The sequence below is a fragment of the Magnolia sinica genome, chromosome 5, assembly GCF_029962835.1.
Source record: "Magnolia sinica isolate HGM2019 chromosome 5, MsV1, whole genome shotgun sequence".
NCBI classification, from domain to species: domain Eukaryota; kingdom Viridiplantae; phylum Streptophyta; class Magnoliopsida; order Magnoliales; family Magnoliaceae; genus Magnolia; species Magnolia sinica.
Window position 1 is genome coordinate 4,172,910 of NC_080577.1, and position 23,954 is coordinate 4,196,863.

At 38.1% G+C, this 23,954-nt stretch overlaps 1 protein-coding gene and 1 pseudogene across 1 annotated transcript in view; one reads left to right on the forward strand and one right to left on the reverse strand.

Moving 5' to 3' along the window:
* LOC131245176 (GDSL esterase/lipase At4g10955-like) overlaps window positions 1-22,350 on the forward strand; it is a 68,014-nt gene extending 45,664 nt beyond the window's left edge. The window contains exons 2-3 of the mRNA XM_058244450.1: window positions 19,824-20,133; window positions 21,280-22,350. Of these exons, the coding sequence (XP_058100433.1) occupies window positions 20,069-20,133; window positions 21,280-22,252 (1,038 nt within the window). The 5' untranslated portion in view covers window positions 19,824-20,068 and the 3' untranslated portion in view covers window positions 22,253-22,350. The remainder of the gene's footprint in view (window positions 1-19,823; window positions 20,134-21,279) is intronic.
* LOC131245178 (protein argonaute 4B-like) lies at window positions 5,606-6,728 on the reverse strand (annotated as a pseudogene).
* Window positions 22,351-23,954: the final 1,604 nt, after the last annotated feature.

A 23,954-nucleotide genomic window follows, 5' to 3' on the forward strand; every position in this document is an offset into this window, starting at 1 on the left:
AAGAGGCTGCGAGAAATTTTACTTTTACCTACGAAAACTTTCGTAGGTAAATGATATGATTTCGTAGCTAAAAAGCTTTACCCACGAAAACTTTTATCGGTAATTTCGTAGGCTAAAGATATTTACCAATGAAAAATGTCATCGTCGGCAATGGCAACACTTTTACCTACGAAATTAAAAACTTCGTTAAGACTTCTACCTACGATTTTTTTCGTAGGTAAACATTATGTTAATACTTTTACCTACGTAATTTGTTGCAGCTAAAAAGTTCGTTAAAACTACATAGTTTTTCGTAGGTACAAATGGTGTTAGGACTTTTCCCCACCTACATTTTCGTAGCTACAAACTTTATTAAAACTTTTCCCTGTGAAATTTTTCGCTGTGTTAAGACATTTACCTACGAACAGTTTCACAGCTAAAAACTGTGTTAAACGACTTTTACCTACGAAATTTGTCGTAGGTAAAAGTCTTTTTCACAAAACTCCTCTTATACACCTATTACAATATATTTCATTATATTCACATTCTCATTTTTCCAAACAAACACAAACTACATCCATCCTTGACCTGAGGCATTCTGGTTTTCTACAAAACTAATCTGATCTAACGCTGGTTGGGACAACACAATCGTTTTTTTTTCTTTTTCTTTTTCAAGAGCAGAGCTGAAGAAAACAGAGAGAAACAAAGGATTCTGGATATGTCGTTGGGACAACCTATCAATGCTTTTCTAGAGTAAAGCATGCATGTTCAATTTCAGCTCTTACGTATGTGTCGTTGAGTGCAAATATAAAATAAGCAATAATTTCTTTATATTCAAGTTGAACATGAAAAATTAGTGAACTATGAGAATCTAATCACATAAAAGCATCACGATGCTCCAATCATCAACAGAAGCATCAATTGAAATTATAAGCAAAACATAAACATCTTAGAAAACATAATAGGCAGCTGGATCTTATGACCTTACAACATACCATCTCAAAGTTGAAGCCGAGAACCAGGAGACTTCATAGGTGCTCCATGTTGCTGCAAATGAACTGTAACTCAAACTGAGAAGTAAAATGTTGCACATAGCAACAGTGACGAATTCTCCAAATAAAACATAAAAACATGAAACTGTTGTGTCATGTTTTCATGTTTAGATTTATATTTTCTGTTATATCAATTTTTAAGACTTAGTTGGACATTTGGAAAGCATTAAGACTCATAATTTTTTAATACTCAAATTATTTCTTAATATCACGAGGTCCAGCCAGCTCCAACCCCTCCCTCCATGCCAATAAAGCATAGGAGAACAACTCCAATATATTGTATATTCCACCAAATAGTAGTTTCTTCCCCCTTTTTTCTGTGGGTAGGTAAATTGGGATCACACCTGAGACCTAAGTTGCGTCAAAGAGCACCATCCATGGAGCAACATGATTGAACCAACTCATAGTTACTACTTACTACATTCTTCCAATTGTTAAGCGAATGAAACAATTTTTTGTTAAACAAGAAATACACAGAAGGCTTAAAGAGAAGACATGAAACAATACAAATGAAAATTTCCAGATCACAATGAAGAAATCATAAGTATGCATCTTTTGACCTGAGGCATTCCATGAGCTAAAACATGAGAGTATCAACAAGATTTCCGTTTGCATTTTCCATGTAAAAAGTCCTGGCAAACCTTCAAAAGCAAAAGAAAAACCCAAGTGTAAGAACAAAAATGAATCAAAACAAACTACGAACAAATATGGTTTGCAAAATTTTTACAAGAATGGCATCATTTATCCACCCACATACATGGGTGCAAAATAAAGACATCAATGCAAAGCTTGTTCAAAGATAAAGAGCATGCAAGGTTACAAGGCAACTAGACATCAATGTAAGCATGCAAGGTTACAAGGCAACTACTCAATTGAGCTACCTTGCCACCATATCTAATAATTTATCAACCTTATGAAAGACAATGGAACCTAGGACAAATCAACAAAGATAAGAAAAAAAGAAGAGACTCAAGCTCATCTATAGTTTCACATCTTAGAAGTAGACTAGTAGCTGAATGGACTCTAATTCCTGTATACAATCCAGTTAGCTCAATGAATCCCTCAATATCGCTAGCTGGAAAAAATCAAAGTTACCTCCAACATAATAACTAACAATAGAAATAATTGGCACCACAGTTCAACATCATATTTGTTGTAATGCTTGGTATGGGCATCATTTTCTGGCACACAATCATATCAAATGAAGGACAGAATGTGAAAATCAATTTGCATGTATAAAAATGGAGCGAATAAAGGAAACATTTACCATTTCAACTTTGACTTCCTGTATACCAGCTGCCAACCTGAGTGACCTAAAGCAAAATAAGGAAGACCATCATTATCATCATTTAAGCCTTATCCCAACTAATTGGGGTCAGCTACATGAATCCTTTTCCACCATCTCACTCTATCAAGGGAAAATCAGAAAGACCATTTAGGAAATTTTCCAAGCACAAATGCCCTAAATTTCATTTTCCTAGAAACTACACTACAATTCTTGCAAGTCACCCCATCTTTATCGGGAAAATGGTGGAGAATGATCAAGAAAGCATCACACGGCTGATATTGCAACATTGAAACAGTATATGGAGGAATAAATACTCTTGTATATAAGATGGAGGATGGTAGTAGCGACATGTTCTTCCTCGGAAACACTGATTCCGAAGTGAATCGGAGCATGCTATGACTTTGTTCCTACAAACATGGTTGAATGGTTCAAAAGGTCCATAAATTAGCAACCTTATTAAATACTACAGTAACATTAATCAAGCAAAGGGCACTCCAATATGAGAACATAACAGTGAGATCTTTGTAGAAATATAACACAAAACCTTCACTTAAATTGTCTCCAATCTTTGTGTTTTCAAAGCAGGAATCAAGTAAATCCAAGTTCCCTTAGGCTGCGTTCGGATGCCAAAGTGAATTAAACTGTGAACAAGCAGTTCTATCAAATGTAAACAACCAAAGTTAACAATCCTTCCTTGTATCCATATTAAGAAGCCCTCAACATCACAGAAACTTGCTTCCAGTCCAACATGAAAGTAATGTAATTGAATATGAATGGCAAGGAAAGAAATCACAATTTTTGGTCTTCTTTCCACTTTATTAGACTAACAATTGAAGTTCAATTTGACAATGCATCCAAACAGCACCCTTCATATTTTACTCACCCATTGAGTAATCTAGGAATGAACATATTGCATGACCTATTGCGTATAAACTTCAATCCTATAGTATTCAATACACGTTGTACTTAAGGCTGTATTCGGATGTGAAATTGAATCACAACAGTTATGTTGCAACAGTGAAATTCCCGAAGCCAAATCATTCCAAGAAATTGACATTATTTGAATTTAAGTGGACCTCAAACAAACAGAATTACAAATAACATAAAGAGATAAACAATTTTGTAACTGGAAACACATTGCAATGATTCATTTTCACAATGTTGAATCGTAATTATTGCAAAATCCATTTGATATCCAAACACAACCTTTAATAAAATAAAATAAAACTTTTAGCGACTGAAAAGTAAAATCATGCATTACATAATGTGTAAATGAGAATCACCCAAAAGCAACAAAAAATCTAAACATAAAAAAGATTACACACATTGCATACGATTTCAATGTGTGAATAGAAACTGTGTAATTAGCTGAAATATTCAATTCTAAAACAATACCAAAAGGCTCCCTAGATTTTTCAATATTAAACAATGGAATGAAGACAATGCAACTAGATCAAGGAAGAAACTAATTGCAATAAGATTCAACATGGCATGTGTCCAATTTTTGTGGAAGCACAAAGTAAATGATTGATACACATTGTGTTGCTGAATAAGAAAATTCTGTTGCTGATCCTTTTGGCAAGTTTTTGTGCAAATATTCAGCCCCATTTGACAGGGAATATAAACCTTGTCCCCTGAAATATGGAGATCCCTACCTCCCTTAATACACAAATTTGTTTTCTGAATTCCATTACATCTGTTTCAGGAAATAGGCGCTCACTATGGTCATCCCCAAATTACATAAAAGCAAGTTCATAAGGACCAACATAATCACATAACAGTGATTACACCAGTCAATGAAAAAATTAACAAAATTTGTCTACTTTGAAGTGGAAGATATGTCAGTCCCGCAAAAATTGTAAATTATATATTGCACTTGCTAAACTGTAGGCAACACTAAATGCACTTTTGGATAGTGTATAGTAGCTTGCCTCAGAGGTTGCTCTAAGTCCGCGGTCGCTTGAAATGTTTTCACTCACGATATCTTTAAGAGAACCCAAATCAGATGTCAACGAGCCAGTCAGTTCACCAACCTGAAGAAGAACAAAAAAAAAAAAAAAAAAAACCACCAATGAGGGTGATATATTACCACAGAAATAAAGTTGCATTGATTGCTAAAGAAGAAGAAAGGAAAAAGGAAATCCATGAATCAGTATCCATGTTTAAAATATTGAGATTGCAAATAAGACAAACATGTTACTTAGAACTTGGAGCTTGACATAAAAAAGAAACAACTGATGACTAGAATGAGCACCAATTCAAAATAGATTAATTATATACAAGTATACGACAGAACTAGGATGAAGTACCTGCCTGTGATTGTGCAGAAAGTAATATTTGGTTATGCTGCTAAGGAAGACATTTGTGACATGATAACTTCATCATGTTATCTTGCTTTGCTACAATACCTTGACAATTTCAGAAGCAGAGATGAAACATGACTTAGTCAATAGATGACCTTAACAAGAGTTTATGATGTACACAATGAAAAGAAGGCAATTTTACACAATCAGAAATATGTGGCACAATTTCAGCCTCAGACTTGCGAGTAGAGAATTGCCAATCAACACAACAACACAACAGGAATGTGACAGTAAATTTGAAGCTTCCATTCTGTCATGCCATCCCAGAGGATTCTCATGCGGCAGTTCGTAATTAGCTGGAAACATTGCTCGGGTGGCGGGAGATGTGAAAATTGCCCATTGCTAGTCAGGGCCTAGCATTTGAAGCCATCAAAGGAATATCCAAATCTGATGTTCTTAACTACTAGAAGGCAGTGGTTTTGGGATCATGGTTCAAAAATCTCCTGATGTGACTCAGTTTCATCCTAGTAGTGCTGGTTTCGGTCTGAAAAGGAAATGGGTCGCCAGAACAAAACAGGATTGGAACTAAGCAAAATGAACCTACGGAGAGAGCCATACAGATTTCGGTCCCTTGACAACATGCACTCCACAACCACTGTTTAAATCCATGTTTAGGACCCATTAGGATTGGTGTTGAAGTGAGAGAGGCTCTTTGACTCAAGTTGTATTTGTGATCTTTGATTACTTTTTTCCTTGTAGCTTTTACCCAACAAGTGTCTTTTAATAAAATTCCATTATAATTGTAAAGTAATTTAAAAAAAATCTATGCAATCTCTAATATAACACAAAAACGTAAAAAATAACATCAACTTTCAGGGGAACTCATGCACATAACTAATGGGTTGGGCCCATTAGTGTAAGCACAAAGCACATGGACCGTGTAAGACACTTGTGTTGTAGAGCATGCTTAAGCAGGTCAGTGTAAGCACAAAGCACAGCCCAACCCAATTATTAATTGGGCCATATGGTTTGACAGAGCCCAACCAAACCCAATTATTAATCCATAGCTCGAGCTCTCCCATACCTTATAAGAACACACACACACACACACACACAAGCGCTAATGTATTAACTATAAATATGTAATCATACAACTACAAAAATGTCACGAAAATAAGCTCTTTGAAGAAGAAACAAGCTAGGTCCATAGTTTTTTTTTTATTTTGTCTTGAGCATGATATAGAATTTTCCTACACTCAGTACTACATGCAGAAAATGTCCATGCTTTAGCATGTTTTGTGATGGGCAACAACCCATACACCAAAAAGCCCCACAACAATTAATAGGAAACTTCATATACATCTGTAAAAGAAACCAAAACTACACTCCAACATGGATGGTGGCCATTGAGCAGCACACACTCAAATGCCTCCAAAAATAAAAATATAAACATTTTGGTTAGCCACTAGAAAATCTGCAACAGGTCCTGGCTTTATAATCATTGTTGTAGATACATCTGCACATGGTAGTTGATGAAAAAGTGATGAAAATGATATTGTCGAACACGTGTTGCAATTAAGAAACACATGGATATCAATAACCCCACGTCCACAAACAGTTCAAGGAGATACCAATATTCAGAGACAAGCCTCATTGGGTGGTGCGGAAGCTAGAATGGAAACCTCGACAGCCAACAACACCACCTCCTATGTCAGTGAAGTTGCGAGGCTCATTGTTGAAATACGATTGCCGTACGAGTAGGCATCCTCTGGAATTACCAGCTATGTTAACAATTTTATGAAAGGAATAAAAAAAAAAAGAGTGATGCCAACAATAAAAAACTGAAACTACACACTGCTTTGCTGTGTGCTGCCTTGGTATGATGTCAAGCACTCTTAAAGCTTCTTGAGAGCTCTCTGAATCATGACCTCGTAGAGCATTCGCTATGGCTTTCATTGGGATTCGAGCAGCAAAACGAATCTCAACCTTAAATGTCTTCAATTGATATGGACGTCTCGGTCTCTTCTGATCTCCTTCCCCAGGGCTGTCATTGCCACTAGGGCTGCCATTCCCACTAGTCCTGGATAAGGAACACTCACAGAGTAAACATCATGGGAGCATGTACAAAAACAGAGTAAACATCAGCTCTCTCTCTCTCTCTCTCTCTCTCTCTCTCTCTCTCTCTCTCTCTCTCTCTCTCTCTCTCTCTCTCTCTCTCTCTCTCTCTCTCTCTCTCTCTCTCTCTCTCTCTCTCTCTCTCTCTCTCTCTCTCTCTCTCTCTCTCTCTCTCTCTCTCTCTCTCTCTCTCTCTCTCTCTCTCTCTCTCTCTCCCCTTACAAATTTGCAACTTCAATTATCATTCAGCTTCTTTCCATACTCAAATATACTGAAAAAACTCCAATGAAATCCTTAAATTTCAACATTATAGGATCCAAATACTAAACCAACAACAGCCCTTTCAAAAATAAATAAATATATATTACAAAATCATAATAAAATAAAAATCCTGGCAGGTTTATCATTTTCTAGTTACATTGGGTGTTCATTAAGGCACACCGAATTCTAGCAAGAAATCCTGTGAGCGGCTAAAATTGGCAGCATTTACTGATGGCGAGTGCGTAAAACTGAGCAGTATATGCCATGGGTAGAAGTTCTAAATGCATTCATATTAAGCACCATACTCTGTCCTTAAAACTTTTTTTTTTTTTTTTTAAGAGGCACCATAGTCTGTCAGATTTTCAAATCACTCTCCTTTTATGCTTCTCCACCTGTCACCCACATCTTGCAAACTTCTTCCACTATTCGCATGCATTTCCTGGGTCATTTGTATCAGTATATCTCTGATACATATAATGAAATAAACCAGGGAAAAGGTCTTCACACCATTAGTTTTATGGATCACTAAAATTATGCATTATTTAAGGACATGGGAAGGCTTTTAAACTAAATGTAAGGGCATTTATGTAATTTGGAGGTGCATCTGCGTTGTCCCCCAAATCTTTTTATTGGTATCATGCAAGAAACTTGCTAGAAATAACAACCTATCAACCAAAACAGTGTAGAATAATTGAAAATCTAAACAACAAAATCAATGGATATTCATCAAATAACTTGAAACACCGAAAACTCCATATCTCTCAGCACAAAAATCACTGAAAACAAGTATCCATCACACTAAACTCCCATAGATTTTCATCAAATAATCAAGAACATTTCAAAAACAAATAAAAGTAATCACATGAGATTTCCTTATATACAACAGAAAAGATGTACAAATACTTTAAGTATTCGAAATTCAAAAGAACATCAAAATCACTCAATGTGCAGCAAATAATTAAAAACAGAGAAGAAAAACCAATAAATTCCATTGGGTTTTTGTCCAAAAAACACTTGAAGACAAGTACACATCATCCTAATCTATCATTGATTCTCACTGCATAATCACACAAACTACAAAAACAGACAAAAGGAGAAGTATTCACATTAGATGTCCTTTTAATAACAGAAAACCCATATAGAACTCCCATGTCTTCAAGTAATCAAAATCTGAAAAACATTAAAATCAATCAACGTGCATCAGATAACTAGAAAAAGCCCCTAATTACCTTAGTTCCAATCAAAACACCTGAAAACAAGTACCCGGCATCCTGAATCCCATTGATTTTCATCAAATAAACACAAACTTCAAAAACTAATAAACAGAAAAGTATCTACATGACCACTCCATTTTTCAGATAATCCAAGTACGAAGAACATCTGGGTCAATACATATGCATCAAATTGCTTGAACATCCCAAATTCCCTTGATTTTGGTCCAAAAAAAAAACCCGGAAACAAGTACCCATCATCCTAAATTCCCATTAATTAATATAACATGATCACATAAACTTCAAAAACTGCCAAATGCAAAAGTACCCACATGATATTCCCTTACATGTAACATAAATGATGTGTACAACACTCCATTAATTATGCCAAGTCCAAATAACACTAAAATCAATCAACTAGCATCAAATAACTTGAAAGTGCCCCAAATTCCATTGGTTTCAGTCCAAGAACACCCAAAAGCAACTACTAATCATCAAAAACTCCCATTGATTCACATCAAGTAACCCCAAAATTTTTAAGAATTAATAAATGCAAAAGCACCCACATGAGATTCCATCGTCTAAACCACAAAAAATTATAATAAATCTGCATAACACTTCATTTTTCAACCAATATGCACCAAACTGCTTAAGAACATCCCAAATTTATTGGTTTTTCATCCCAAAACAATTGAAAACAGCCCACACATCATCCTAAAGTCACATTGATTCTCACCAAATCAAAGAAAGTTCAAAAGGAGAGATACTCATATGAGATTTCCTTCTTGACAATAGAAAAATTATTACGGTAGAATCCAAATGGATTCACATCAAATGATTACACAGACTTGAAGAACTGATAAATGCAAAAGCACTCAAATGAGATTCCGTTACATATAATACAAAAAAACCCACATCAAATGAGATATTTGCCATTAAAAACCCAACGTAGGGTCCATGGACACCATTAAAAACTTCCTAGGGTCCAATGTAAGGTTTATTTGCCATCCAACCCTAAATCCCTAAATCCCCAAATCCCTAAATCGGTATTGAGATTGAGAGAGATTGAGAGAGAGAGAGAGATACCTCACGGTTAACCGAGATTCAGAGAGAGAGAGAGAGAGCGTGCGTGGGTAGGGTGTTCGGCAACGGTCAGCGAGAGAGAGATCAGAGAGAGGAAGAGAGATACAGAGAGAGAGGAGGTAGAAGATGCGAGAGAGACAGAGAGCGGACAGGGTCAAGAGATCAGAGAGAGAGGAAGAGAGTCAGCGAGAGAGAGGAGGGAGAGGATGCGTGAGCGCTAAGAGAGAGAGAGAGAGAGAGAGAGAGAGTGGCGTTGGGAGTAGGGCGTCTCTTCGACGCCCTACTTTGACTGACGTCACCAAGTTCTGTGGGCCCCACTATGATATATTTGTTATATCCACATGTCCATTCATTTTGAGACATTATTTTAAGTCATGAGCCAGAGAATGAGGCAGATATAAATCTGCAGTGGACCCCCACCACAGAAAACAACGGAGAGAGTGATTCCCACCGTTGAACCTATCTTAAGGCCCATCATAATGATTATTTGAAATCCAACCTGTTCAAAAGTTAAAAAATACATGAAATAAGGGAAAACACAAATATCATCTTGATATAAAAATTTTGTGGCCTTTAGAAGTTTTTAATGGTGGGCGTCACAGTCCCACTATTTTATGTGCTGGGGTCCACTAGAGCTTTGGATTTAACTCATTCTTTGGATATTGCCCTAAAATGATCTCTCCAAGTGGATGGAAGGTGTGGATATAAAACATACATCATAGTGGAATTAGAGGTATATAAATCTCACGTGGACCACACCACATGAAAACAATTGTGATTGGTTATCCATCATTAAAATCGTCGGAAGGTCAACTGTACTGTTTATTTGACATCCAGTCTATTTATTAGGTCATACGGGCCTAGATGAAGGGGGAAAAACAAAAATCATCTTGATCCAAAACTTTTATGGCCCCCAAAATGTTTTAAATGGTTGACGCTCACTCAACATTGTTTCCTGTAATGTGGTCCATTTCATATTGGGATATGCCTCATTTTTTGTCTCATGTCGTACGATGATCTTTAAAAATAGATGGACGGCATGGATTAAACACATACATCATGGTGGGGCCTGCAGAGCACCCACCACTAGTCATTGGATGGTGTCAGGGGGAGTAGCCAATCTGTTCCCCTTATTTGTGGTGTGGTCCGTTTAATCTTTGGATATGATTCATTTTTTGGAAAATTCTCTAAAATGATCTCGAAAAATGGATGAATGGCGTAAGTTGATCCTGAATTTTCGGTAAATCCTAAAGTCGAGTGGACCATGCCACTTGAAACAGTGTGGAATAATGATTTCAACTGTTGATACCTTCCATGGTTCCACAGTAATTTTATTTGACATCCAACATGTTCATAATATCAAAAAGATATGAATGAAGAGAAAACACAAACACATCAGCTTGATCTAAAACTTTTATGGCCTCTAAGAATTTTTCAACGGTAGATGTTCAATCACACTATTTCCTGTGGTGTGGTTCACTTGGGCTTTTGATATGTTTTATATTGCTTCTTTAGACCTCAAATTATCTGTTAACATAGATTAATGGAGTGGATAAAATAAATAAAAAACGGTGGACTGCACAGAGTTTACTCTAGTAAGGGTAATGAGTAACTCACCTAAGGGCTTGTTTGATTTTCTCATTGCAAGTGTAAATACTGGGTGAATGGATAATTATGACCCTTTCACCAGTTTAGAAAATTTTGGAAATTCCTGTCTTAGGAGGCCCTGTTGTTCACCATTGTCTCCTAGGCATGGTTGGGTAACGGAACCCTTCCCAACTTTCACAAGCTTATAATGAAATGAACATACTCAAAGCTATTACAGATCTATTTTAATTTGAGTCACAATAAACCATTAAAAACTAAAAGTATTCTTTATTAATCAAACTAGAATTCATAAGAGTTCAATAATCATGAATCTAAGCAAAGCCACCTTCCTAATTACACTACAAGCTTCACCTCTTAGCCTGAGCTAAGAGGCTTAGCCCATCATAGACATGATGAGGCTAGGAAAAATATCAAATCTAAAACAAAATCAAAAGGAAAAGGAAAAGGAAAAGGAAAACGCTTGTTGTTGGCCCGGAAACCGTTCAAAACTGCTAGTTGAAAATTTTGGACCTCACTGTGACATATATGACATATTTATTCCATCCATCCGTTTTACCACAATATTTTGAGTCATGAGCTGAAAAATTATGTAGATCCAACACTCAAGTGGCCCACACCAAAAGAAACAATGGCCCTAAGAAGTTTTTAACGATAAGTATTTGATTCACTTTTTTTCTGTAGCGTGGTCCACTAGAGCTTTGGATATGCCTCATTTTTTGGCTCATGCCATAAATTCATCTGGCATAATGGATGAATGGTGTGGATAAGCGACATGCATCACGGTGGGGCCCACAACCATTTTGCAGCCTTTTTGATTTTTGTGTACAAAAAGTAAGCAGTCAAATCAAATACAAGGAAGAGTGGTGTAAATACACAAGGAAATGATCATTATGCAGTTACACTACATTTACCTCTGAATTGGAAAATCGAACAAGCCCTAAATGTAGTGGAGAGAGAGGTTTCCTTAAAACATTCATAATCATATATTGGGTTTGCCTAAATGTGATTCAGATATCCAACCTACTCATTATGTGTGTCCCACTTGGATGAGGGGTCAGACCAAGTTTCAGCCGCATCCAAAACTCAGGTGGGCCCCACCAATTTCTTTTATATTTTTTAGAATGTCTTCACATGGTTTTAGATGGCATAGCCCACTTGAGTTTCGTATACGGATGATTTTTTACATATCTCATAACCTGAAGGGAACACATTAAATTCACGGTGTTGATGTTCGACACACATTATGATGGGGCCCACAAAACTTACTAACATCAACACTTGGGCTCTCATGAGGTCAATAAAGTTGGGTCACAATTTTGACCAAAATATTTGCCCCATTTTACATGTTTGGTCCATTCACTCTATTTTTCTGATCAATACTCAATTTCACTAGTTACTCGTCCCGATCAGATTACATATGAAAAAGATATTGGACATACAAGATTGATCAATAATTTTAGTGAAATTTGATTTAAACATATGAAGTTATTTACTCTTCAATCTCGACTGATTAGATTGTCCAAAAATGAATAAAGGTACAATTAGTGGATGTGCCTAATAATTTAGTAAATTTTTTTTTTTAAACATAAATTTCAATTTCCATTTAAAAATAATGTTCTTTTTCAAAATCTATAATTTTGAAAACATTTTAACAAAATAACATTTTTATTATAAATTATTTCTTAAAAAAAAATTTAATACAAATTCCGAAATTTTATTTTCAAAATTTCAAACTATTTTCTCATCTTTTATATTTTTTACTCAATAATTTCAAAATGCCGATTTTTTTTCTCCAAAAGCATCCTCTTATTTTCAAAAATTTTCTCAAACAATGTTAAAAATTTAAAATTCTCAATATTCTTTTTCATGTGATATTACAAATCATTTAAATATTACTTTATAATTATAAAAAACAAAAAAAAATTCACCCATATCATATAAAAACTAAATATAACCATATATACACAGAAAAACAGAGGATTATTACCGACGGCTTTTGTTCGTCGGTAAAAACAATTAGCGACGGTAACCAGCGTCGGGAAAAAAATTTTAAATGTGATTTCGGTCAGGGGGGAAATTTTTGGTCCGTGGCGGGAACCTTTTTCCAGCTGTTTTAGTTCGTTGGGAAATCTGTCATGCTTTCAGATGGGGCGGGAATCTTAGGTCCTTAGCAGGAACCTTTTCCCGACGGTTTTAGTTCGTCGGTAAAAAAGCAATATTAACAAAACACTCGCCGACGATAGTTTTCATCGGTTTCAACAGTACCAGATTTTTGCCGACGGTTCATGTCCGTCGGAAAAAACACCTCTCCCAGCGAGCATTATGATCCTCGGAAAAAAACATTATATTTGTACCGACGTTTGACGTCTGTCGGAAAAAACATTATATTTGTACCGATGGTACATTGTACTAGATTTGTACCGACGTTTGACGTCTGTCGAAAAAAACACATTTACCGACGAACATATATTTCATTGGTAATAACATTATACTAGATTTGAGCTGACGTTTTATGTCTGTCGGGAAGAACACTTTTACCAAGGAATGGTTTTCGATGGTACGAACATTGTACAGGATTTATGCCGACGGTTTATGTCCGTCGAGAAAAACACTTTTACCAACGAAGATAAAATTCGTCGGTAATTACATCGTACCAGATTTTTGCCAACGATTTATGTCCGTCGGGAAAAACACTTTTACCTATGAAAATTTAATTTTGTCAGTAAAAGTAAATTTTTCGAATTTTTTTTTCCAAAAATTCCAAATAACCATTTAAAAGTACTTTTACCTACAAAAATACAATTTTCGTCGGTAAAAGTTTCGTCAGTAAAAATCCTATTTCATGTAGTAATTTGATTATAACATTCAATCAAACATGAGTCAAAAAAATAAAACAAATCTAGATCTTATATTGACTATAATATAACTTTTTAGTGCTCACTTTCAATTTTTTTTGTAGAAAAAAAAGGTTATAAGAGTTTTAGATCAAGCTAATATGTGTGTTTTTCTTTCATTCATTTACGTGTAACCTTCTCAAAAAGTTGGATAGTAAATAAATATTATAATGAGTCCTAGGGAGTTTTTAATAGTGGACATGCAATCAATACTATTTTCCTATAATGCAGTCCACTTATGATATAGATCTACATTATTTTTGGGCTCAAGCCCTGCAATAGGATGACAAAATGAATGGCCGGCATGGATAAAACACATACATCATAGTGGGCCCACAGAACTTTGACACAAGCTAGCTGGCTAGTGTTGGGTCCCAAGCCAAACCGCGTCGTGACTGACTTTGTGACCAACTAGCTGCCTTGTGGATAAAACAAGTACATCATGGTGGGCCCCACATAGCCATGGCTGATCTCTAGGCAATTCATGGTCGGCCGCGATTGAGTGGCCCAATCAAATCCCACCAGGGTTCAACTCAAGACGTGGAAGGTGATAGTCATAATGCAGAGGGCATTTTGGTCATAATGTTTCTTCCGCGATATGCGGTAGGTGGAAGTTAGTCGCTTCACATTGACAAAAGCGGACGACGGGGTTTGACCGTTGGTTGGTCTACTGGAGCCATTATCGGAGGAGAGTGAATCTCAATACACATGAAAACGTGGCATATGCATTTTATCTCATCCATGTAACAGATATACTACCATGTAAAAATACAATTATGCAAATTCCTGTTTGATAAACTCAATAAGTGGTCCACACATCTATGCTGATTATAAACCGATCAATTTTCATCAAAATCATACATTTTCCTATCAAATTTTTTCCGATATGACGAGTGGATTATAGGGGAAAACATTAAAATTATCATATACACACACACACACACACACATTATCAGTGACTCAGATCTCATACACGTCTGCCGAGATGGCATGTGATACGATCACCTCTTCACTCTCTACTCGCGCAAATCCCCTTTAATGTCCGAGTCACGCGGAAGATTTGTGTTTGCGACGGTCTACATCTGTTGTGCCGGTCTACATGATCCGATGATTTGAACCATTCATTTTTCCTTACTGCTGAAGATAAGATAGTTTCTAACCATCACGCTTCATTCAAGATCCCAACCTTTGATTTTTAGATCTGAATGAGAGACGTAAAAATCTTCTTTTCATTTCTCTAAATGCATATATTGAAAATATCATCCATTCAGTTTAAATTTTTTTAATGTGTACTTTATATAGTAGGATTAACAAGATGGACGGTTCAGATCATCTAAATACACACCACGTGGACCATAGGGCAGCAATGGAGTTGTATCCTGAGTCGCGGCAGGGGCAAAAGGCGAACTAAGATTCGTTACTAGTTCTAAAGCGGTCAATACATTCTCCGACATTTTATGGTAGCACCCACGCGACTAAAATTTTAAAGTGCATTCACATCTTATGTGAAAAAATTAAAATATGTGGAAGATCTGACCCGTTCCTAAGTTTATATTCACGGTTTATATTCTATTTACAAAATATATGGAAATTACGAGATAGGGTGGACTGCAAATATATAATTTGAACAATTGTGTATTCTTTTATTTCATTTGTTTTGTATGGTTTACTCTCACCTAGTAATGATTTGGGGTTTCTTTTTTAGATTTCACATTCCTATTCCTGAAGTCACCTGAGGAACGGATCCAATCTTTCAAAAGTGTATCTCGTCCATGTGAGAGGCGATTCAATTCCAAAGTACAATCTAGCGACTGCAAACACCCTTCTCACGTTCGTTCCACAGAAATGGCAATTCAAAACTTCATTTTTTTCAAAGGAAATTGATATGTATAAGAATACAGCGGCTGTACCGTAAGTTACAATACGACCAAGTTTTTCTGCCAACATGTCACATGGGTCCACGAAGAACTCTTTGTTTTTTTTCCTACCGATTCCTCGGTACGGATTTTCCGCAAAGGCCTTTCACAGGAACTTCCTGCGCAAGGATGCTGGGTGGGCCTATAGGCACCTTTTTTTTTTAGAAGTCTACTCAGTTCAGCTGTTTTCATATCTTATTTCAGGAAGGACAAAAGAACAATAACGAGGAGGATACAAAACTCAAGTGGGCGACACGGGAGGATAAATTGGAGAAAGACATACACACTGATGAAACCTTTCTAGGCTCTACCTGGATGTTTATATGTCATCCAAACCCTTTATAAGGTCATTAACACCGAAATGAAATGGAGCGGCCAAAAATTTAGCCTGAAACAAATCTTTTATTACCATAAGAATATTTCAACGGTTCTCACTGAATACTCACTATCTCTCGTATGGCCCACTTAGAGTTTTGAATCTACTTCATTTTTTTATATAATGTCGTAAAATGAGATCTCAAAACGAATGAAAGGAATAGAATTCTCATTAACATAGTGGTGGGCCCCACCCATCATCCTTGCACATAAACTCCATGCGAAAGGCTTTCGCTGGAAATTCGCGTTCCCTTTTCCCCGTTCAAGTAGGAAACGAATTGGCTACTTCCTCTGTCACCCGCCAATAGCTAGTGGTCAATATGTGTTTCATTTATACCGTTCATTTATTTTTCTAGATCATTTTATGGTATGAGACCCAAAATGAGGTATATACCAATCTCAAGTAGACCACATTATAGGAAATAGTGTTGAATGAATATTGACCATTGAAAACTTTCTAGGGGCCATAGAAGTTTTCGATCAAGCTGATCTTTATTTTTAGTTTCATCTTGGTCTTTATGACCTAATCAACATATTGGATGTCAAATAAACAGTATAGTAGGCCTTGGGAGGATTTTAATGGTAGATATCCAATCACTATTGTTTTCCTGTGGTGTGGTCCACCTGAGATTTATATCCCTCTCATTTTTGGAATCAAGCCTTAAAATGACCTTTAAAAATTGATGAACGGAATGGATGAAACACATACATCATGGTGGGTTCCACAAAGAGTAGCTCATTCATTTCTCGCAAGGAGGACCAGGATTGCCTAAATCTCCCAACCTCATGGGCCCACCATGTTGTCCAGGTAAAATCCACTCCATCCATCATTTGAGAAGCAATATATACACCGTACATGCAAAAGATCAACATGATGGGAAACTTGTGTGGGACATATCCATGGAATAATAAAATCTTTAAGTTCATGTGTTGTGGCCCGCTTGGATTCTCGATCAGCCTTTTTTTTTTCTTTAATATTGCTTCATCCCATAGTGTTACACCTGATTAAGTGGTTAGATGAATACACACCACGGTGGCCCCCATTCAAACCTATGGTTGGCATCCCACCCCACTGTGGTGTGTCCTTCCTGAATTGTCGATCTGGCTGATTTCTGATTACAGGTCGTAATATCTAGAATATAACATGATGGATGGAGTGGATATGTTTGCCGCATGGTAGGCCCCACATTGTGAAATCGGGCCCCACATTGTTGTTGTTTCACGAGAAAGGTGGAAAGCAGAAAGAAGGAGGAGACGTTTATGGACCCGAATGCAAATGCGGGATAACACGTCCCTTTGGTGATGTATCCTTCTGCCTTATGATATAACTGCTGTCCACGGGTTACATGTCTAGCCTATCCTGGGCTCTGGGCGGACGGGAGTAGTACTTAATCCAATTATGGGCTTCACCCACGGCCACGTCACTTGCAGCATCTGGAGAAGCAAGCGAGATTCCTTTACGCATGTATTGATGTCACAGGAATACATCGCAACGTATTGCATTAAAATACGTCATATTATACGAAAAAGAGGATGGACGGATCGGATTTCTCACATACATCACAGTGGACCCCATATTTACATCGAGTGTACACTGGGTGCAAGTGCACCGGCCGTGCATCAGTAACCAAGAACGGGTCAAAGTCGGCTAACCCGACTCCTTCCGCAACAGCAACAGCGGACGCACCAGCGTCCGCCGGTTTCCCTCAGTGGGGCCCACTTCTCATCCAAATAATCAATCTGTACCATCCATTGTGTACAGAGGTCGGGTATTAACCTTATCTAGTTGACATTTGACACCATGCGAGTGATTTCAAGATCCTAGCCGTTAAACGCAGCATGGACGGCGGAATAAAAGATCGTGTGGTCCACAGCTATTTCACTCCAAAACCACTCCTTCCCGGAAGGTTTTTCGTCCTGAATCCAATGAGCGGTGTAGATCTTCCACCTAATAGAAATCAATGGGCCATCACACTTCACAGAGGCGACGTGCGTCGACTCTGTTTCGCAACAGAGGTCGCGGTCCTTTCTTTTGGGCCACCATGGTCCATGATTCATATAATCGGGACCATCTATCAGGCTTAAAATGGCCCTAGAAACATGGCCTAGGTGGCGAAATTTCAAGATACGTCGGAGATCGGTTTTCGATCGTCAAATGGAAGACTGGCGGTGAATTAAAATAATTCGGTGGCCACCACGAAGCTGATCCAAAACCGATCAGGTCCGACTTTTTTTTTGAGGGGAAACCAATGGACAGCGTAGATTTCTTTGATAATTCAGATTATGGACCCCACCAGCAGCCAGTGCAAGAGCTTATGCGTTCACACGACAGCAGCGAAAGGAGCTGCGAAAGCTCCCCCGGCTCCAGTACAGTTTCTCACCGACCTCCTTGCTCTATAAAAGGAAAAGAAAAGGAGAGAGCAAGGCATTCAATTTCCAGGGCCGTCGTGCGCAGAGAGAGAGAGATTGAGAGAGTAATATTTATTTTAGTGGTTTATTTCTGCTGGTTATTTTCATGTTTATCCTGACCCTGTCTATTTTAGGCTAAACCTCTTAGCAGGGCTAAGCTTGTAGCGTGATGGGGAGACTTTTTGTTTGTGCCTTTTGTTTAGGCTGAAGTGATGTTGATTTTAGTTTAATTGAAAGAATGTTTTTAGTTTTCAATGGTCTGTTGTGATTAAAAGTACAATTGGTCTCCGATAGCTTTGAGCATGTTCGTTTCATTTTTATGTTTATGACCTCAGGTAGCCATGTTGTTCACCATCGTCTCCTGGGCACGGTCGGATGACGATACCCTTCCTAACCTTCATACATTATTGATTGGTTGGTAATTAGTTTAATTCTGTTGTTTACTTTGTCTCCTAGGCATAGTTTGATGATGGAATCCATTCTAATTCACATACCTTTCATCTCTTGAAAACTATATCAAAGGAAGTTCAGTCTTAATTTTCATGGTTACACTCTTCAACTTGATGAAGATGGAACTCAAAGTCCAGTTAAGTTCTTGAAGCAGTCATAAGATCTCCCTGATCTCTATAAGTGGATTCTTTGAATCCCTAATTCATTTTCTCTGAATTTTCTAAATTTTAGATAAATATTTCACCATTACTCCTTAAATTTGTTTGATTTAGATTTCTTCTTAATCTACTTCTAGTCCTACTTAGTTTCAGATTACGTATAAGTTTCAGTCCCTTGAGATTCGACCTCGATCTTACCGAGTTTATTATTACATCACAACACTATACTTGGGGAGTGAACATTCAACCCTATAAAATCTCTCTCGAGATCAAGATCAGGACCTTTTTTCAATTAAAATGCTGTATTTTTAGTCGTAGCCGTTCATACGCAGGGAGAAAAGAGATGTTCCAGTGCCCCTAGTTGAATTGGGACACTTACACAATCCCATTGATTTAGGTCGAACATACATTTAACGGGCTATCACTCTGTTCCGACGGTAAAGATCATTTGTAAAAAAAATAGGTCTAACCATCAATTATATCAGCCTATTTAATAGTTCCCACCATGGATTGCTTATTATTCTAAAGAATGACTTCTGGCAATCTTAACCATCCCATCCATGGATTGAAAAAAGGACAGCTCCAAAAAAAATGCCTAATCTAGAATGGATTTGATCCTTGACCAGTTCTATTTTTCCATGGTAGCCGTTGAAAATGTGTTTCTATACTTAATGGACAGTTTAGATCGTTCTATTGGACTGCACAAGTTGTCTTTTTGAAGGTTTGGGGCCTCTTGATCTATGAAAGGAAATGCACATCTTATTTCTTTGATGCGAATAGTGGAAGTCTCAATTGCTCATCGATAGAACTTTTGTGAAATTTCCATTCTTTATAGTGCTATTATAGTAAATTTTTTTTGTAATTTACATTCTAATTTACACTTCTTTTTTTTCTATTTGCTTTTTTTTTTTCCTTTTTCTTTTGTGATCCCTTTCAGACAGGAGCATAAGCTTTGCATAGGTTTGGATGATGGCCTCCGAGAGGGATGTATTTGGCTTGTCAGGTCCCGGGCATCTGACCCTTACTGATTGGTAAGGCTCTCTCTCTCTCTCTCCCTCTCTCTGAAATGTAAACAGACTGGATTTTTCTGAAAACTCATGAACTGGCTTGACTCTTGAAGGTGATTGAGATTTTCTGTATTCCACCATTCATAGGAAAATCTTCCATATTTTGACAAATTTGGCGTGCAGGAAGCTACTACTCTGTTCATTTCATGGGGCATTTGAACCACATGCTGAAAGAAGCAAATCAGAAGACTTGGACCTTTATCAAAGAAAAGAATAAAGACACTACACTGACTTGCAACTCGTTGAGATGCTCCTCCTTGATATGTCATGGTAGAGATTCAGGATGGAAACTAGGAACCACAACAAAGGTTTTTTTTGCAAAATTACACTTTCATTTACAAAGTTTCCGCTCACTCTTTGTGGGAGAGCACATCCTCCTTTGTCTAGAAGGGTGGTTCTCACATCTATCCTAACGTAACCAAACCACACAATATTCATTTGCTTTGCATTCTTGCTCTCTTTTGACTTCAGTTTTATGGCCCCTTTTCACTGAACATTGTGGAATTCTCTTGTCAAATAAAAGCATTTTGATGAAAACATCACTACACTTCATGAGGTCACTTTTTCGAGCATCCCTTGTGGTGCGTGTGCGGGGGTGGAGTGTGAGTGTGTGTAAAAAAAATAAAAAAACTTCATGAGCCAGAATCTGCAGCGGCCTCACTCTACAATGTTCCCTGAGTTTTGCCTACATATTTAGGACAATCAGCCCTTCCTTGTGGTCTATGGACTGATACTTGCAAACTTCCATTTGACTAAAACGGTGAAGATCTATTGTGTGGTTTAGTGTAGCGTAGTTGGCCAAACAAGTATTTAAACTCATTTCTCGAAGTTCATTTTTATTCCGATCCATTTGTCGGATTCCCCACTTAAGACTGGATCAAACACAGGTCCTTGCAACCCTTTCCTCTCATATTTCAGAGCAAATGTAGTTCTGATGTATCCAGAATTTGTAAATCGGACAAAAAAATATGTAGTTGTAAGGCAACTGATTTTGTATGCCTTCTTGTTGAATTGATAGAATCCAGTGCCCTGTTTCCACCATATGCGGAGTGATGAATTTAAAAAAGAGAATAAGAAAAATGTAATCCTTGGTTACTTTGTATGGCCCAGGAAAAACCCAGATCACCGGCGATCAGTTGCTGCCAGCTTGGTTCAGGGTGTGTATGTTATGGAACGTGATCGCCAACAAAATCGCCAGGGACCTGAAGCTCTGGCACCCACATGGTGGGAATTCTTCCACTATCACATCATACGTAAGCTCGTTGATGATGCCGATTTCTCCATCTTTGGTGCCATATATGAATTCAAGTTCCCAACTGCCAATCAAAGCCACTCAGCAGCGCCTGAAGCTCCAAAGTACATCATCGCATTCCGTGGCACCATCACCAAACCTGATTCCATCTTACAGGATCTCAAATCGGACCTCGATTTCATACGGAATTGCCTTCATCGGAACTCCCGTTTTGAATTAGCAATGCAAGCGGTCCAAGATATTGTTTCCGATGTTGGACCTTTGAATGTCTGGTTATGTGGCCATTCTCTTGGGTCCGCCATGGCAATGCTTGCTGGGAAGAACATGGCGAAAACAAATATTTTCCTTGAATCTTTTCTCTTCAACCCCCCATTTGTTTCGGCCCCAATTGAAAGAATCAAAGATAAGAAGCTGAAACAAGGAATCCGTCTTGCGGGCAGCGTGATCACAGCTTTGGGTGCCATCGCTGTGAAAAGTCATCAAGGCAGGTCAATATCTGAGGATTCCTTTGCCATGTGGTCTGCGTGGGTTCCATGCCTGTTTGTGAATCCAGAGGACCACTTCTGCTCAAAGTACATAAGAAATTTTGAGCACCGAGAAAAGATGGAGAAGATCGGAGCAGGGGGTATTGGGCGACTGGCGACACAGAACTCCAAGAGGGATCTGTTGCTGACTGCATTCGGGAAAGAATCCGATCCGTTGCACCTCCTCCCTTCCGCAAATCTGATCATTAATAAGAGCCCTTCGGCAGATTTTAGAACAGCTCACGGAATTCAGCAGTGGTGGCGGCCAGATTTGCAGCTAAAGTACAAAACGTACCTTTACGAGTGACAGATTTACCTCGGTCTCTTGATTGTTTGTGTGTGTAAGGAGGTGGTGGGCCTCTTATTTCCTAAGGTTAGTAATGCAGATGGTTTGAATAGAGATCATGTCTCGTGCGTCTTTTCTAATGAGTGTGATGATGTCAATCTGAAAACAAGATGCATTGTTGTAACTTCAGGTAGTAGGCCAATTTTGTTCAAGAAATGATCTAGTGGGCTAAGTGTATCCGGATGTTCCTTTGCACCTAGTTGTATTTGGACTTATCAGCACCCACATCAGGTATCTGGACCGGCCATTAGAGGCAGTGAACTCTTTCTCCGGTGCAAAATCAAAACAATCAGATGGTCCTAAATATCCGTGATTATACCCATCTTCTGTGAAGGATCTTGTCCATCCATTATTTGCATGGCACTGATTGGATGGCTTGGATCATATGAGTGGTATGGATTCTTCAAGACATCCGGTGAAGAGTTGACTGGACCTAATGGACGTTCCAGATAAGCGATGTGGATGCCAACGACGTGCAAATGCAACTAGCCTTCCAGACACTAAGCCAAGTAGATCATCTCTCATTATCTTTCTTCTTCTTCTTCTTCTTCTTCTTTTTTTGGTTTTCAGCATTTGAAGCCATTTGATTTTGGGCAGGGCAAATTACAAAACCAGTGCAATTCAGTTTTCATTACTTGCCATGTTTAAAGACCCGGCTGGCTATTCTGAGTCAGCTCAGACTTGCCAGATCTAGTCTAGTTTGATACAACGAGTCACCCTGACTCTGACAAATCTGGGCTAGTCAGTCCGAGTTGCTGGGTCTTTAAACCAGGTTACCTGGTCCAATGCCTTTCTTTCCAGCCAGTGTGGATAAGGCACATGGTCTAGACCATTGTGATGGTCCACTACCATTTCACCTCATCTCCACCATACAAGCCGCTAACCAAGTAGGGTGATCACCTGTGACCGATCAACATGACTCTACCGGCTTTCTTCTCTGCAGGAACAAACACCCTCTCCTTCGTGGGCCTCATTCTGGATGGATCGAGTAGCCTTAAATTGGCATTTATTGGACGATTTTATTCCGGTTGTTGAATTTGGACAATTGAGTGTTTTTTTGAAGGGACCTTTTGATTGCTTGCAGTGGCTTGTATAGAATCATTCAATCAGCATGAAGGACTTGGAGCTATGGTCCATCTAAAGCTAACCCTACAAGTTGGGTGGTTTGGATTGGTTACCTATCACCATATCCTTTGCAAATGCCAGTCGACCAGGTTTAGCTGATTGGACGCACCCATGCAGGTCCAGAAAAAAATGATGCGTCTCTGTCTTACACAATGCACACTTTGATATGATCCATCTGCTTAGTATGGATTGGACAATTTGGAGACGGTTTCAGCTCATTTTTCATAAAATTCATGGACGCATGCATACCTCATTTTCACATAAGCCGGTGCAAGAAGAACCCTTGATATTGGTCTGCACGGAGCCTCGAGGCCAATGACTTCAGCCTAGGTTTGAGTTTTAGGTCTAATAACAACTTGGGGGCGTGGGACCTGGGCTTGTATCCTGCCTATTCGAGTATTTAGCTGGATACCAGGGCACGGCCTAACCCAAAGTCTTTAACCTCACGGGCTGGTCTGGACCTGGTCAATGATGATATGATGGAGGCAGGCTAGAGCTGATCGTCTGCCTCGAGGCAAATGAATTGAGTCTGGGCCTG